At 40.7% G+C, this 16,083-nt stretch overlaps 2 protein-coding genes across 8 annotated transcripts; one reads left to right on the top strand and one right to left on the bottom strand.

Annotated features, from left to right (window-relative positions):
* Positions 1-81: 81 nt before the first annotated feature.
* Positions 82-8,862, bottom strand: rbm14a (RNA binding motif protein 14a). Of its 4 annotated transcripts, XM_067608443.1 has the most exons (9): positions 8,570-8,857; positions 7,742-7,921; positions 6,458-6,642; positions 5,990-6,178; positions 5,772-5,881; positions 5,272-5,556; positions 4,931-5,157; positions 4,195-4,617; positions 82-953 (listed from the first exon to the last, which is right to left on the bottom strand). In XM_067608443.1, the coding sequence occupies exons 2-9, from the start codon at positions 7,900-7,902 to the stop codon at positions 950-952; spliced, it is 1,584 nt and encodes a 527-aa protein (XP_067464544.1). In that variant the 5' UTR covers positions 7,903-7,921; positions 8,570-8,857; the 3' UTR covers positions 82-949. The 4 variants fall into 4 exon arrangements, with proteins under 4 accessions (XP_067464544.1, XP_067464543.1, XP_067464540.1 ...); XM_067608442.1 differs by having other exon boundaries at positions 82-4,617; positions 4,949-5,157; positions 8,570-8,862; XM_067608439.1 differs by having other exon boundaries at positions 82-4,617; positions 8,570-8,858.
* A 765-nt stretch (positions 8,863-9,627) lies between these two features.
* LOC137195805 (ras and Rab interactor 3-like) lies at positions 9,628-16,062 on the top strand. 4 transcript variants are annotated; one of them, XM_067608436.1, is made up of 7 exons: positions 9,628-10,587; positions 10,964-11,160; positions 11,781-11,984; positions 12,109-12,223; positions 12,795-12,867; positions 13,070-13,161; positions 13,813-16,062. In XM_067608436.1, the coding sequence occupies exons 3-7, from the start codon at positions 11,781-11,783 to the stop codon at positions 15,108-15,110; spliced, it is 1,782 nt and encodes a 593-aa protein (XP_067464537.1). In that variant the 5' UTR covers positions 9,628-10,587; positions 10,964-11,160; the 3' UTR covers positions 15,111-16,062. The 4 variants fall into 4 exon arrangements, with proteins under 4 accessions (XP_067464537.1, XP_067464539.1, XP_067464538.1 ...); XM_067608438.1 differs by lacking the exon at positions 9,628-10,587 and adding an exon at positions 11,503-11,557 and having other exon boundaries at positions 10,677-11,160; XM_067608437.1 differs by lacking the exon at positions 9,628-10,587 and adding an exon at positions 11,485-11,557 and having other exon boundaries at positions 10,677-11,160.
* The last annotated feature ends 21 nt before the right edge of the window (positions 16,063-16,083 follow it).

Below are 16,083 nucleotides of genomic sequence, written 5' to 3'. Positions count from 1 at the left end.
CACTAACACTTTGAAAGTTATAATACATTAATTAGCCAGTACATAAACATCTCCAAACATTCACACAAAAAAATGATATAGTTCAGTTGAAAATTCATTTATTGATAATTAAACATTTCAAAGAACATAGGACAAAACGTAATTTAAAACAAAATGATATTTGTGTTCATTGTCATTCATACAAGTTGAATGTGGCATTTAAAAATCGTTGTTTTTTTTGGGGAGAGAGGGGAGTCGAGCGTTGAACCAGCAACCGATCCTGAGCCAGGTTATTCAACTCTGAAATGGAGGGCCTACCGATGTGCTCTTCAGCAAGGCACTTAACCCCGAAGTGGCCCAAGGGGGCGCATATACAAAAACTAAAACAACCCATTCTACCTACATGTCCCACATCCGGCTCTGGCTCTGACTGCCTGGTACTCTTGAGTGACAGGCTGTTAGATACAGGATGTACTCACAACATGCCTGCTTCAGTAAAGGCTTGAGATTTAGACTAAAAGAGAAGGTGTCCTCAAAAGATCACATGGGTGAGTGGTCAGTATGTCAGGAGCAGGAATGTATGCTTGGGGGGGAAAAAATGTGGGATTATGATCAGGAAAATCAAAAACAGGAAAAAAAAAAAGAAAAGGTAATCTCCCTTTAGAAAAGGATGGGAGATCCATGTCCAAAAAAAATATGACTTCCTGACAAATAAAAATCCCTGCAGACAGGTAAGGAATAGAAAGTTTGGACATAGGTGTGTCTGTATGTGTGTATGAAAGTGTCTGTGAATGTGTACGCGTGTTTCGGGGAGGGGCAGGAGTGTGTGGTCTGAGTGTTTACCTTAGTGGGGGGACACCCCATCGTCCACAGCAGTTTCAGGCCTAACGATGCTATTTTCCCCCATCCCACGCAACAGCTGCGTGTGGCGTACGTCCAGGGCAAGGGCTCAGTTTGGCTCCCTCCCACTCTAGCTGCAATAATCAGCAAGAGGAAGAAGGTGGCTGGAGCAGCAGCAACAACAAGGCATGCAACTAACAGTTCACATGGAGAAGGTGGAATAATGTGGAAATGTAGAGAGGCTATGTGTCACTTAAACCTAACACAGCACTACCAATTCAGGAGGCGAATGAGAAATAAGATAATAATAAGAGTAACTAGTGTGTGTGGTACAATCACGAACGGAACAACTACTGAAGGTTATATAAAATACAGGTGGAATTAGGTGTGCATTAGTATCATTTCCACGTGTAATCTGCTTTACATGTGTTAAATGCAATGAACCCAGATAAAATGCATCTAGATAGAAGTCTAGCTGTTATATGAATGCAGAGAAAGCCAGTAATCCTAGCGATGTGTCAAAATTAGGTGTGTTTCTGGTGAGATCAGAAGAGGGAAAAGGAAAAAACCAAAAGGTCATCGGCCCTTCTCACTGCTGCTCGGGGAAGGAAAAAAAAAAAAAAAAAAAAAAAAAAATCAGCAGCCCTTACTAGATCCAAAACAACCTTCATAATTCACCTGCAGCACCAAGACTGTCACCTCACATCCAGTCAATAACCCTTCACTACACGCATCAGCATCACGCCACAGCACTACATTTAGAAAAGATGTACTTGTCCTTGTCCCTCAGTTCAAATGGTGAATCATTTTCTAATGGTGAATCGTTTCTTCTCCAATTTTAGAACATTGGCAAATAAATGATCACTTTCTGCATCTGACTGGGGTGAAAGCTGTGATTCAAGTCCAATTCATATGTGCACCTCAAATCCGCAATTCATACACTCACAAGCCACAATGGCTCAACACCACTCACTACATGCTACAAGCATGACGGTAATCCTTTTTCAGCCACTGCCATACAAACAAGTCGCCTCTTTTAACAGACTAGTACAACAACTCAACTACAATCGCTTCAGTTTAATATTAACAGTCAGTATTCTTACTGTTGAACCAAATGTTGGTTGACACAGCCTTTTCAGTTTAAAGTGAGGTTTCAAGTATTTACACAAGTACCAAATTGTACATTTTTCAGGTATGAAAACTAGCTTGTCCACAATGGTTTCCATCAGAGCAGAGGTATGACAACCGCTGATAGGATTGGAACAAAAAGATAATGATGAAAAAGTCTAAAACCAATTGGAAATTATTTAAGTATTTGTAACATGCAGATTTTATCATTGGCCAAAGAATACTTGCTGCCATTCCTCTGGCTTTAATAAATTCAAATATGTACATACAAAACCAAGAAAAGCACAACTCCTCTTCTTCAGTGTGAAAAAAATATCAAAAACCCAGATTCAACTGATCATTACCTAAAATCTGAGAAAGATGTTGATGCATTCAAGCTGCATTTGTAATTATACAAAACAACTGAAATGGAAAGAAAGAAAATGTTCAAGAGTACAAAATTACTTTGAGATTCTGTTCTAATGCTTAAGAAGCAAACACTGATCCTTGACCAAAAACTCTGACAGGACATTTAAAGCCTGTGAGTGGGACTTGTGTTTGTTTTATAGACCTGGAAAAACAGAGAGCCTGGGTTAAGCATGAAAACACAAGCAAGGTATATCACGGTAACCTGCTGCGAGAGCACATCCAAGTCACGTACTTCAATTTAAAATCGCTGAAAATGACCATCCACTCTGTATTTTTTTTTTTTTTAACCCTGTTGTTCATCAAAGTCATGTCAAAAGTTCAAACTTAGCTATCCCTCCTATGAAACTTCAGACAGGCATAATCACAGTCTGGTAATATCCCTTACAAGTTAGGCAAAGTGAACAGGATGGCTGGAGTTACTCCTCACACCCTGTAAACACAACAGGTAGGCTCAAGAAAGCGTTTAATGCCAGCAGGCCAAATGCAAATCACGAAATCACTCTGTGCTACAGAGCTAAATGGGCTGCAACATAATCTGAGTGACATGCCCACTCAAGTCCAAAAAAACTGATTTGTTCCATTACACAAAAAAAAATGAGAGGGGGCAAAAAACTGATACATCACCACTTTGAGTGTGAATTGCTCGATTAGCACTAAACCTGGCAGCTCAGTGAAACCAGCCTGAAACACACTCACAAAACAATCTGGTCATTTAACAAACGTTCTAATCCTTTACCAGGTGAAGACAAAATTCTTTTAGATTTCCCTTCAGCTCTGTCCGCTCTTCCAATCTTGCACATGTATTACAAAACTAGGCAATTAAATGTCTTGACAAAGGGTCGATACAGCCGAATTCAAATTAAGGCCTTTTACATACTCCACACAGAGAGGTTTTACACCAACACGAGTGGGTGGGATCACAAGCTGTCAGCTTAAATATACATTTTAAAAACAGTCATCATGGAGAAATATCTGCCTGTACAAACATGAGTAATCGCTGCAAGAAAAGTTCTGAAAAGAAGACGACGAGTTTTATCTATCCTGTGAACAGGTCAAAACAGAGGTGGATCATTTTTTTCGTTTTTCCACGGTGCCAGTTCATCTGTTCAAATTGAGATATAACCTACTTATTCATCTAATCAGTGAGCAGTTTTCTTCATTCTGTGCCCTGCCTGAAACGTGTGATGACGCAGTTAGAAACTTAGTGTCATAAATTCTGGACTTCACTTTTTCCATGCAATATTGCAAGGAAACCTCCATTGTTGCCAACACTGTCATGTAGAGTATGTAAAAGGCCTTGCTTGATTCAGCACCAATCAAAAAGCTTCATCTATGACATCGAACCATAGCCTCTGAATCTAAACTTGTCCCACGCAACGCTAAAGCTTCAACATTCAACAAGGAAACAGCTGTGCCTCGATAACATCTTCACAGGAAACTGTATTTAACTATCAACTCTGAACGCTGGACATTATCAGCTGTCCCACTTATCTCCACTTGTTGATCTGTGTAATCACCAACTTTCCTCAACAGCCATCAACTGACAGGCAGGCTAGTTAGAGACGAGGCTAGGTGGAAAAAAAAAATGGAGAAAAGGGAAGATGCTTCGGGTTTAAAGCACATTCGAATTACGACCTTGCTCCCTCTCTGATTTTCCTCTTCAAACTGTCCCTTATGTAAATACACATGCACACTCTCACACACACACACACACACACACGTCTGCAGTGTGGAAGGATTGTGTGGGGGTGGGACTATCGATAAGGGGGTTCTGGCGTGTGGTAAGGGTAATCATGGCGCTGGGGCATGGGTTGCCCGTGTGCGGGTGTCTGCTCATACGGTGTGGATGTGGAGTAGTTTCCCGCTGCTGCGTAAGCTCCGGATGAATCATATGCTCCCGATGCCCCGTAGCCTCCTGAAGCGTCATAACCCGACGAGGCATCGTAGTTTCCAGATGAAGCGTTGTAGCTCCCTGATGAGGCGTCGTAGCTCTCCGATGAGGCGTCGTAACTTCCCGAAGCGTCATATGTTCCTGGCGGTGCGTATGCTCCCGATGCGGCATACGTTGGGGGTGCCGCGTATGTCCCTGGGGGTGCGGGGGCTGTGGTGGAGGCCTGCGCCTGGGTGGTGGCCGGTGGTGGCGGAGGAGGTGGAGGAGGAGGAGGAGGGTTGGTGTAGGCATACTGGAGGTATTGGTACTGTTGCTGGTACTGTTGATACTGTTGGTATTGATGCATTTGCTGGTAGTATTCTGTGTAAGACCTGGAGTGCAGGTGGATATAATGAGAGTAGAAACAAAGCCAAATTAAGTCACATGACGCGTTAAATCACACATGACATGAATTAATGGACAAGTGGATGTTTTTCATGGTTTTGTGTTTTTATGTATTTGAAAAGGACTTATTCATTGATTTTGATACCTGCTATGTAAATTAACTTGATCATTATTATTATGTACAAAAGGAAACAGTCACAACATGCTTTTATTCCAGCTTTTTTATACCACACCATATTTATAAAGCAATTTGTTGTTCTGCTTCCATCCTATCATTAAATCCTATCGTGTTATGTGTACCTAGCAACAGGATCTGACCCTTCTGTAGTTGTGGTGGTGGCAGCTGCAGGTTCTTCAGGTCCTCCAGGTGGTGTCGGCAGCAGGGCTCGGCGTTTGGGTCGTATCTGAGCAAAGGAGCCGGGAACAGGGTCCGGGAGAAGAGGGGCTCTGTTTCCTCTGATTGGGCTGCGGTCTCGCTCGTTATCTGAGGATGCTGCCTTTCTCCCTGCCTGCTGCTCTGCCAGAACCTTTCATTCAAAAAAAGTCAGTCAATATGCAAGAAAGGTACGACACTGTTAGAAACACAAACATATACATGAAAAAGAACATTATACATGTTACTGAAATAAATGTTAAAGCACCTTCTGTCCCTCCTGAAAGAACTTGGCTCTTGCTGCCTCAAAAAGCGTTGTTGGATCTGGCCCACTGGGAGGCTCCACTTCTACAGCAGCGGAGGCATTTGGCCCAGAATTGTGATTGGTCATATCTTGGTACACTTGGTCAGCAACGGCTCCATACACCTGGCTGGCAAGAGCACCGTATATCACCCCATCGGCGCCTTTAGCGCTTGTAATGCCCTTCAGGGCAGCATATGTGGGGTCAAAGGATGTGGTGTTGTAGAATGAGTTATGGACACTTTGTTGAACCTGCAAAAAAAGATTGGACATACTGGCATTTAAAACTCTGGCCTGGGAATTGTGAGAGTACGTTTTTTAATGGGTTCAGAAACAAGTCTATCAACAAATGCCTGACATCTGTGAGAGTTCATAAATTCATGAGCTGCTATATTTTGCCCATGCCTATCTCAGTTTACGGAGATCATAAGTGAAGACGGTGGTCTCCTGCTAGAGAATAAACTTACTTGTATCGGTAGTCCAGCGGCAGCTGCTGCAGCTGCTGCTAGCACAGCTGCTTGACTCTGGTGATGCTCTAGTGAGGGAGGTGGTCGGGGAAGAAGACCCTCTCTGCCACCTGCAAGGAGAAGGGGGCAGAAAATATGAGAACATGAACACAACTTGTTTTTTTGCCATTTAATTACATGCAAAACACTTTTAAAACACACAGATTCTTCATCTCCACCTGCTGTTACACCACCGCCTGCATTTCCGCCTGATACAATCTGGTTGATCAAGGGTTGGGCCTTGGAGAGCTCTACGGCCAGCTGACGGCCCTTGAACATGGTCCCATTGAGTGCCTCAATAGCTACCATGGCTTCCTCCTTCCTCTCCATATGCACAAATGCATAGCCAACATTTGAACATAATCTGGCTGTAGAGTATAGAGGAAGCAGGGAGAACAGTGTTAGCATGAGACATTGATTTTGAAATAAAATGCATCTATCAAATGTTTTCATTGGCACTTTCTGTTTAGCATTATTAACGGCAATGATTTAACAATTGAAACCTTACTGCCTAAATGTTATTGTGCTTCCAAAAAATGGTTCAGCAAATACTACTTTGGAATCTAAAGCCTGACTCTTAACTTTTCATGAAAACCCCTAGATACATTTATGTGGTATCGTCTGTATTGGGTAAAAGGTGTTCTAACCTTTGACTTTATCACAGTCTAAAACTCTTCCGAAGGTTGAGAACAGCCCATGCAAGTCATCTGCTGAACATGTTGCACTGAGGTTCCCCACAAACACTTTAGTGGAGTTGGGTGGGCGTGCACGTGACTCCTCAACCACAAGGGGCCTGCCTCTGTACTCTTTGCCATCAAGATGCCGTATGGCCCTGTGAGAGTAAGAACAAGGATAATCATCGTCATCATCTGGAGTACAGAAAGAACCTCAAGTATCTTCAGTCAGTTCACAATACTGTATTCAATTCTGTAACAGTACAGTTCTTATTGTTTCCTAGCCCATGGAAGACTAAAGTTATTCTAAGTTTTTATGATTGAAGTTCTATTTTGCAAGCTTTAGACATTTACGAACTTTGTAAATTTGTTGTCTGACGTAGGTCTGTTATTGCATTTATAATCAGAATTCTAGTTGCATTTTGATAACATAAGCAGGCACTCAGACTGAAAACAGCCCTTCATTACAACAATGTAGCAAGAAAATGTACCAGCAAGACATGACATATGATTCAACAAGTCCAGTTTGAGAAATAGATTTGTGAATTTGAAGGCTTATTAGACACCAATATGCTGCACAATGGTTTTTAATACTTTGACGGAATATCGCAACTCAGGAAAGTTATCACTGCGGCAACTATTTTGTCTTTCGCTGCAAGAATTGCAAGGTAAAAAGAATAAAAATATTTTGTTCATATTAAGTAACCTAGCAGAATGTGCACCTACACTTATTTCATTGCCCCCACAGTGCCATGTTAGATGATGTCACATTGCAACAAAAGTTGAGTCTGGTGCAACTTTTTTGACAGGTGACCCTGCATTTTGTTGGGCCGGAGCCCTCTGTGTTGACACCCCTGCGGTGCCAGAACGCAGCTTAAGAAAGAGTGCTAAAAGCCAAATCTGACACAATGTGTCACACCTCAGAGTGTTATTTTTCAGTTGCAAAAAGGCTGCTGCACACTGATAACTGTTGTGTTTGTTTTAGGGTTTTCTCAAAGACTTATATTAAGAAAGGACTCGTTTTTTGACAAGTTCTACATTTGTGTTGTTTGCTTCGCATGTTGAAAACTGACTAGTTTGGATTGGTTTAACTGAGAATAATGTGGAAAACTTGCTCTATTTTCATACCTGATGAGCAAAACTGGCAAAAAAGTTTGGATCTGGGCATTAATACATAGTTTGTGCATACATTTCCATATCCCCATAATTCCTGAGGTGTGCAAAAATATCTAATGATGGTGAAGTGCTGTGACATACCTGTCTGCTGCCCCCTCTCCCTTCAGGGTAACGAAGGCATACTGTCTGAGCAAGGAGCAAGTGTTGATCTCCCCATATGGCGCAAAGAGCTTGTTTAGCTCTTCGTGAGTTGCATCTAAAGGAAGGTTCCCAACAAACAACTTCACGTTCTCACCGCTCATCTCTGTATCAACCAGGCATCTGCAAAAGAGTAAAGAGTGCAGGGAGCACTGTTAAGTTTGATAACTTTAAGTTAATTGGTTTGTTAATCTCAATATAAACTCGCCGTTTTGGCAAAAATACGACTAACTGATCATAGTTGATTTTATTCAGCTGAAGTATTACTACCAGATCGGGTCATTATATATGATATTTTAGTTATTAAATTGTCATTTGGTGAGAAACGTATCGACGTTAGCTCGACAGGTATTCTTAGCTAGCTGAGAAAATAAAACCGTTAGCTTAACTTTCCCGGCAAAAGAAGCCAAGGATGTTAAAAGCAAGTCTTTAAACACTACACGGTAATATAAAAGGGGTCGTATGGTAAGATGTAAACTCAGTTAAGCGGTTAACAGTTGGCTAAAAAAAACTACTGGCCATCTTGTTAAATGCCAACATTAAAACGATGTAACAGCTAGCATGCTAACATTCGCTAAGCTAGCTGACTTAGCTAATGCTAAGCTAATGGTTTTATCAGTGTGGCTGAAAACGTTTGTCTTCGCTAGATACAGACCACCGGTAAGTTACGGTATGTCATTAAATATACCCGCTAATACTGCCGCGTTTTCTGCTTTACACGGAAGAGAAGAAAAGCGTTAATTATCCCAGCATAGTACACAGACTACTTACCCAACGCGGTGCTGGAGCTGTATTTCAAACCTCACTTCCGGCTCCGGTTTGAAGCTTCAAGTTGCAGTTTCATCAAGTTTGCACCAGGTGGTTTATGACAGCACAGGTTATATCACATGTTTTCTTATTAGGTGTTGAGTCGGGCAATACATGATTTAATTTACAGACTTACCCCAAAGATCGAGCCTAGTTAGTAATGCTGGACCAAAGTTAGTTAGCGTTACTCCTTAATTTGGAAAAGACGTTATTTAACGTTACATAGCTACGATGCACAACAACAACTACTACCAATAATAATGGTAACGTTAATAATAATAACGAAATAGCAATTAGCATATTTAGGCTATATTTTGTTCAGTGACTGCTAATGTTAATACACCAAACACTATTACTATTACATTGACTGTAAACTAAGTGCATTTAATACTGTACGAAATTTTGAGGAACTTGTACTTGAGTATTTCCATTTTCTGCTACTTTATATTTCCATTCCACTACATTTCAGAGGGAAATATTGTACTTTCTACTTCACTACATTTATTTGACAGCTTTAGTTACTTTTCAGATGAAGATTTGACAGAATGGATAATATAACAAGCTTTTAAAATACAACACGTTGTTAAAGATGATGATTTGCAAACTTTTTGGCTTTTGACGTCTTACAAAAAGCATATAAAACCATATATAAAGTAGTTGAAACTAGCTCCACCTCCAGCAGCTACAACAGTAACATGCTGCTCTAACACTGATGCTTCAGTATTAATAATCTAATGATGTCATATATAATAATATATCAGTCAGACGGACCAAACCACTACTTTTACTGCAATACTTAAACTACATTTTGCTGCTAATACTTATGTACTCTTACTTAAGTAGGATTTTTCATGCAAGACTATAACTTTTAATGGAGTATTTTTACTTTGCTGTATTGGTACTTTCACTGAAGTAAAGGATCTGAATACTTCTACTACTGCTTAAATGAAACCACTGCTAGTTCCACTTGACATACAGTATTATTATTGGCATTTGGTACAGTGACATGAAATTGTATACCACTTATGGCTATTTCTGCCTATTTGCTGTGGTCTTACCTGCTCAATATTAAAAAGTCTCAAGATTTTTTAGTGTTGTATTCTCTTCTCATTGATCTCTGAAAATGGTACAGTGACATGAAATGGAAACTGGCAGGGAACACTGTTGTTAATTTAATATTTTATTTTTCTTTCCTTTAACTCCTCTCATGCTTTGTCTTTCTATATTCTCTTCTCTCTGCATTTTTTCTTTTAAATTCAGATTTTTGTCTTTCTCATTCTAATTTTCACATAAATATCTCTTATGTTGTTTTTTTTTTGTCACCCCTTTTACTTTTTTCTCATTTCTGTCTTCTATCACTGTTAACTTTTCTCTGCTTGTAATCCTGGCTTTGATTCAAGTCTTTCACCCTTTCCCTTTTCCTAACTTATGTCTCTCACCCATTTCACTTTTCCTCCATTTTAATTTCCCATTTCTCTTCTTCTCTTCTTCTAGGTATGGTCTAAACACTCAGTCTATTGTCTACACTTGTCGATACTATCATTCTCAGACACAAACAAAAAAACAGACCAACAAATAATGGTCACATTTTCTTTGTCTTCCTTTGGTTGCCCTCATGGTCTCTATGGTTCTCGACTGGTGTGATCTATACCTTGAAAAAGTAAATTATTTTGATTGCTATACATATCATGCATAAGTTCAATTATGTCGTCACATATTTTAAAAATATCCTCTCATTCAAAGGGTTTACTCAGATTAATTAACAGGAGTAATCAGAATTCAGTCTTGTATAGAATACTAACTGTACCTTCACTGTTACAACATGTGCTACACTGCGCCACCTTGAGAAAATAGTTTTCATGTCCTCAGGTGTTGCTAACTTGTCTCCACAGTTTCTTAAGTTCAATCAATCCATCATAATAATGCCAGTGATCCCCAGCTAGTCGATGAAATGGCACAAAATGACTCCTTCCCCCAAGATAGTAAGTTATGGCTGCAGGTTAGCAGCTGGTAATAAAAACACACATGTAATTACTGGGATCTTATGCTTTGAAATAATTAATTTTCCACTTTTGTGACCATTTTTCTTCCTCCGCCAAGAGGAAGAAAAAAGTACTACAGTTAAAATGATCAACATTCAAGATTGCAAATCAATTAAAGAGCATTTCATTGTAAAGTACAGAGTCAAAGTTGCCGTTAATTGATATCCTTCCTACTATTTAAGTTTTTCAGCTCATGAAGTAGCTTGAAAATGACTCAACAATGTCATCTGCAGGCGTTATGACACTTTTAAGGTGGACTGTAAGAAGCTGTAAAAAAAAAAGAAGGCATGTTCAGCGTCGTATATCATTATGACAGATTAGTTTCCAGGTGATATCCGGTGGGAGAGGAGGAGCCAAAGAAGAAAGACTCCTCCAGATCTGGGAGCACACGTCATGACAGGCCAAGGCGGTAGAGAAGGAGACTTTTCACAGTGGTGAACTTGATGGAGGAGGAAGCATGCCCTCCTAAAGTGGATCCGGAGGGAATAAAAACCAGGGATCGAGGGCAAAGAGGTAATGTTCTAATGTTAATGTAATGTGTAATGTTAAAGTGAGAATGCTTAAGTTATGATGTAAGAAGTCGTGTGATTGCACCGCAGGATGATTGTGTGCAACACAATTTGAAGAGGAAATGTGCAAGTTTTACAGGAATGTGCGCTGCGGATCCAGACAGATGTTGACATGTAGGCTGTTGCTTCTATAGGGAGGAAGACTTGTGTTATATGTTTATAACATTAGCCTTAAACTAACTGGAGTTGTCTTTAATTTTAATCTTTAATGTTACACCGCCTTTTGTGGCGTTTGTGTGTCTTTACGTTAAACGAGTGTTTCCCACAGTTTCCTATTTCATTTAAGCTCTCTGTCTGAGCTGCTGCACTTCACCAAGTCTGAACTTGCTGTCACAATCCAGGTAAATTTAATTACACAGGTGTTAGTGTGTGTGTGTGTGTGTGTGTGTGTATGTAGCTATCCCACCCATCCTCCTGTTATAGTAATTGTGAGCCGCAGGGGCAGATAATAACCACCTGTAGCATGTGTACACTATGAGATTGTGTGATCAATTACAAGCCAATTAATAACCATGTGTGTATTTTTTGGTGTGTGTGTGTGTATGTGTGTGTATGCATGTGTAGATGGCACAGCAGGAAGAACCTCTGTATGATTTCCCGGAGCCCTCCCAGGCATCAGTGCGCAAGTTCTCGGGGCATCAAAGAGGACAAGGTTCTCTGAGAAGCATCAGTGTACTGGACCGTCTCCTGCTCACGGTTCCTGTCTGGCTTCAGCTGTTGATCAACCCTGCTACTGCCCTACACATACTACAGAGGGAGCCTCCTGGGGTCAGAGACACACTAATGCAAAAGAAAATCACAAGTACACCACACTGTATCTTTCCATTGTCTTCTTTTTCTATGTCCTACACACTCACGCCTGCACTCAGTAATCAGTTGTGTTCTCCCGCAGACGTTCCTGGTGCGCAAGTCCCGCACATCCCAGAGAAATGTGCTGTGTGTCCGTTTGGCGGATGACAGTGTGCCGTCCTTCGTTCAGCAGTTTGGCATAAGGGAGGAACACTCAAGTAAGAACAATGATCAGTTTTAATATGTGTTTGCTGTGACTTCAAACTAATCCATCAAGACTGATTGTCCTTCTTTGTAACATAAGTTTGTACTCATAGCAGTGCACTCACACATCAAGACAACATGTTAAAAATAAAATAAAAATGTGTCTGATTGCACTGGCTAGTTGGCATATATTGTATATGCTTGTTGAAAGTCTACTTTCATACTGAAATGATTGGAATCGAATGGCAGCCAATGGGTGCCTGGAATGCAAGAAATCAATTTAAATACTTATTGCATGCTTTATAAAATGGGTGGTAGTAGTAGTTATAACAGGCTAAAGCATGACATGTGAAACTACAGATATGGTCCTTTTAATGCAGCTTTGCTCCAGTATTACACAGTACTGACACATGACTACATTTAGCTTTCAGATCACAAGGAATTAAACTGTTATTGTGTCCCTGTCTAAAATATTTTAATACTCACATGCCCACACACCCAATATCCTAACAAATTAGAACAACAAAAAACAACCACACTGTTGATACTAACCAGCCTTTTCTCTCTCTTTTACCTCACCCACAGCTCTAACTCTGGAGACTTCAGCCATCAGCTTTCCAGACCTCCCAAGACTAATTTCCTTCTACTGTGTCAGCAGGTAAAATCTTGTCTTCCTCGTTCTCATTCTACACAGCTCTGCTCCCTTTTGCACCTCCCTTTTAATCTTTTTTTTAAAATGTGTTTTTCACTTTTGTTTCTTTTCCTTATCTTCACTTCCTTTTTATCATATTCTACGTTGGTCATTGTCAATATCTATTTATCTGCAAGAACTAATGTCAGTGTTAATGTCTGTGTGTCAGAGATGTATTACCCTTCCCTCTGGAGCTTCCCGAAGCCATTGCAAGGGCAACATCTCACAAAGAGCTCGAGTCCATCTCACATATGGGAATAGGTTGGTGACCACAACCCTTTGTTTCCTAACAGCAGATTTTGTAACGTCAACCTCAAATACACTTGCCTTAAAGGATTTATTTACACAAGGCGCACACATACTATAATTACACTAATTAACTCCCAGCTGCTGGGTAACAGACGTAAACACCAGAAAAAAAGCTGTTTGTGTTTTCTTTTTTACAGTGAACTATGAATGAATTAGAAACGCGGTAGAGCGTTATTGAGGAATTTTGATATAATCAACAGTATATATCCTATGAAATGCCCCCTTTTAAATACCTTTTCAGAGACAAAACAACAAAAGACATTTTAAAATAATAAAAAATACATACTGTACCATGTAAAATCTGGTGTATCTACAAATTAACAAAAGGGGTGACGTAATTTTTAGAAGATGCAAAGTTGCCAAAAGGTAATAATTTTTGCACATCTAGTATTAAATGCATTCAATATTTACATTCTCATTTTTGAATCTTGTTTTGCACAGTTTATGAAATTATTAAGATTACAAGAAACATATAGTGATCACTCAAAATTGACCAATTTAGGAAAAATCCCAGTTTTCACCTGTGGTGCCTAAAATAATCATATCTTTACTGTTATGAACAGAACATATTATAACAGAAAAAACATCTATGCTGTTTTATAGAATTCTGGAGTTCCCACCTAAACATCCGTGGGCCCCGGGAGGCACCTAAGCCCTGCAAGGACAAGGGGGATAAGAAGCCAGACACTGTAACCTCAGCCCCGCCCGCTGCTAACCCACAGAAAAGCTCTGCAGCTCAGCCTGATTCAGCTCCCCAGTCCGCCTCAGACAACCAGCTTAAGGCAGCATCTGAATCTGACAAAGCCAACAAACAATCAGGTCCCAATCACACCCTGTTCCGCGAGTTCTGTCCAATCACGACGCGAAGCCCCAGAGAACTGGACTGTGGCTCCGGCCTGGGTGCTCTGTGTTTCATCAACCCCCTTTTCTTGCAGTCTCAGACCGCCTTTTCCAGGCGGCGCATGTTCAAACGCAGCCTCAAGGTTCGGGTGTCAACAGAAACGTCGACCCTGCTGTCGCCCCCACTCGCTCCACCACCTCCACCGCCTCTAATGCCCAAAACTAAAGGCAAATGTAAAGCCCAGAAACGGGTACAAGGAACTGCCCAACCCAGTAAACCCTCAGGCCTTTTACAAGGTGGGAACCCAAGTCAAGTCCGTCAGATTGATCCCACATCTCAAGACACCCAGCTCCAGCCTCTGACACAGACACAGGACGCCCACAGTGAGGCTCAAGTGCAGCATCCGTCAGCAACTTTTCAGGGACAAGCCAGAGTCGAAGGAGAGGAGGCTACAGCTGCGCTAGTGATGGAGCATCTTCAAGAGGACTCCGACTATATGCAGCCCTCTCCAGTGATCAGTTTATCCCATTCCCCCTCACTCTCTCATCTCTCCCCATCTGTTTCTCCTATGGCACCTCCCCTTTTCCCCAAAATGTCTCCGTCCTTCTCTCCTCACGACTCTCCTGGTGCTTCACCCTCTCTCTCGCCTTATCAGTCCCCATCTCTTTCTCCCAAGGTTCCCTTTTCTCTCTCTCCATATGACTCACCCAGTGCGTCGCCCTCTCTTTCGCCTTATCAGTCCCCATCCCCTTCTCCTAAGGTCCCCTTCTCTCTTTCTCCCTTCACCTCCCCATCCTTCTCTCAGCTGACAGAGGAAGCGTATCACACACCTACTACTCCTTCAAGACCAGATCAGCAAAGATCAGAGGGAGCAGGTGAGGAGGATGAAGAGGATGAAACAGAAGAGCTACACAAAGAGAGGGAAGAGGAGGAGACGGGTCTGGTTTTGCAGATTAATGCTGCTTCTCTTAATGACAATGGCAGCTGCAGTTCCTTCAGCAGCCTTGAGGAGGCAGCAGAGACTCCACTTCACCAACAGGACCATGGCACAAGCCTCTAGCAAAAAAATCATTATTAGACTGTTGCTGAATGGCATCTTGTGATATGAGGCACTGTTTAGATTACTCAGTGTAGTTATAGTGATAGCATCCCACATGCCCTCCTCAAATTGTTTAGAGGAATATTTTGAACAGATAATAAGTTAAATGCAAACATTTAAGTGAACATACTGGTTGTTTTGTATGTCCCATTAACTGCAAATTGTATGAGCTCCTTACTATGCTCTAGTGCCAACCATTTTCCAAAGTATAAAATTTGTTTGTTTTTTGATTGATTTCCTACCAAACCAAGAGCCCTTTGTTTCCTTTGATGTCAATATTTTCTGAAAATTGCTTAGACTTCTTGAGATACGTAGTCCATCACTTTATTTTTTCTTAATCAAATTTACATTATCATTGTGTTGTAATACAGTTACAAACAGTGACTGTCTGCTCTTTCCTTCATGATGCATTTGAAGACGCTCTGACATCTGAGTTAAGAGTTTAGCAATCAATCACAAGCTATGTTTCTGGAAAATTACAACCGTATGAGTAGAACAATGAACAAACAAAATAGAATGAAGATTTCTACAATTAAAATGTTGCTGTTCAGCACTGGATGTCAGAATCACTATTAGGCACCAATAAGATGTCCTTGCAGCAACAATCGTGGTTTGGTTTTAATTATATTATTTTGGTTCCATGTGTCCTTCAGGGAGAACATGTTGAATTGTCTGCTATCATAATATATTGCACATGATGTTGAGTTGTTAAATTTATCATTTGATGGGAAACCACATGTGCTTCTACAACAGTAAAAGCTGGAATTTCAGTTTGACTTACACAACTCCCCTCTGCAGACATATACATCTTCAGACTGCACCTAAGCATGTGTCATTTTGATAAAATAATAATGTAAGCTCTATTTGAATCATTAGACTTACTTGTTATATCATTAAAATGTACTGAAAGTCATTTCATTTTGATATGAATTCA

This window comes from Thunnus thynnus, chromosome 13, assembly GCF_963924715.1.
Source record: "Thunnus thynnus chromosome 13, fThuThy2.1, whole genome shotgun sequence".
Lineage (NCBI taxonomy): Eukaryota > Metazoa > Chordata > Actinopteri > Scombriformes > Scombridae > Thunnus > Thunnus thynnus.
The sequence above is the reverse complement of the archived record's forward strand: the minus strand, read 5'-3'. Positions and strand labels throughout refer to the sequence as shown.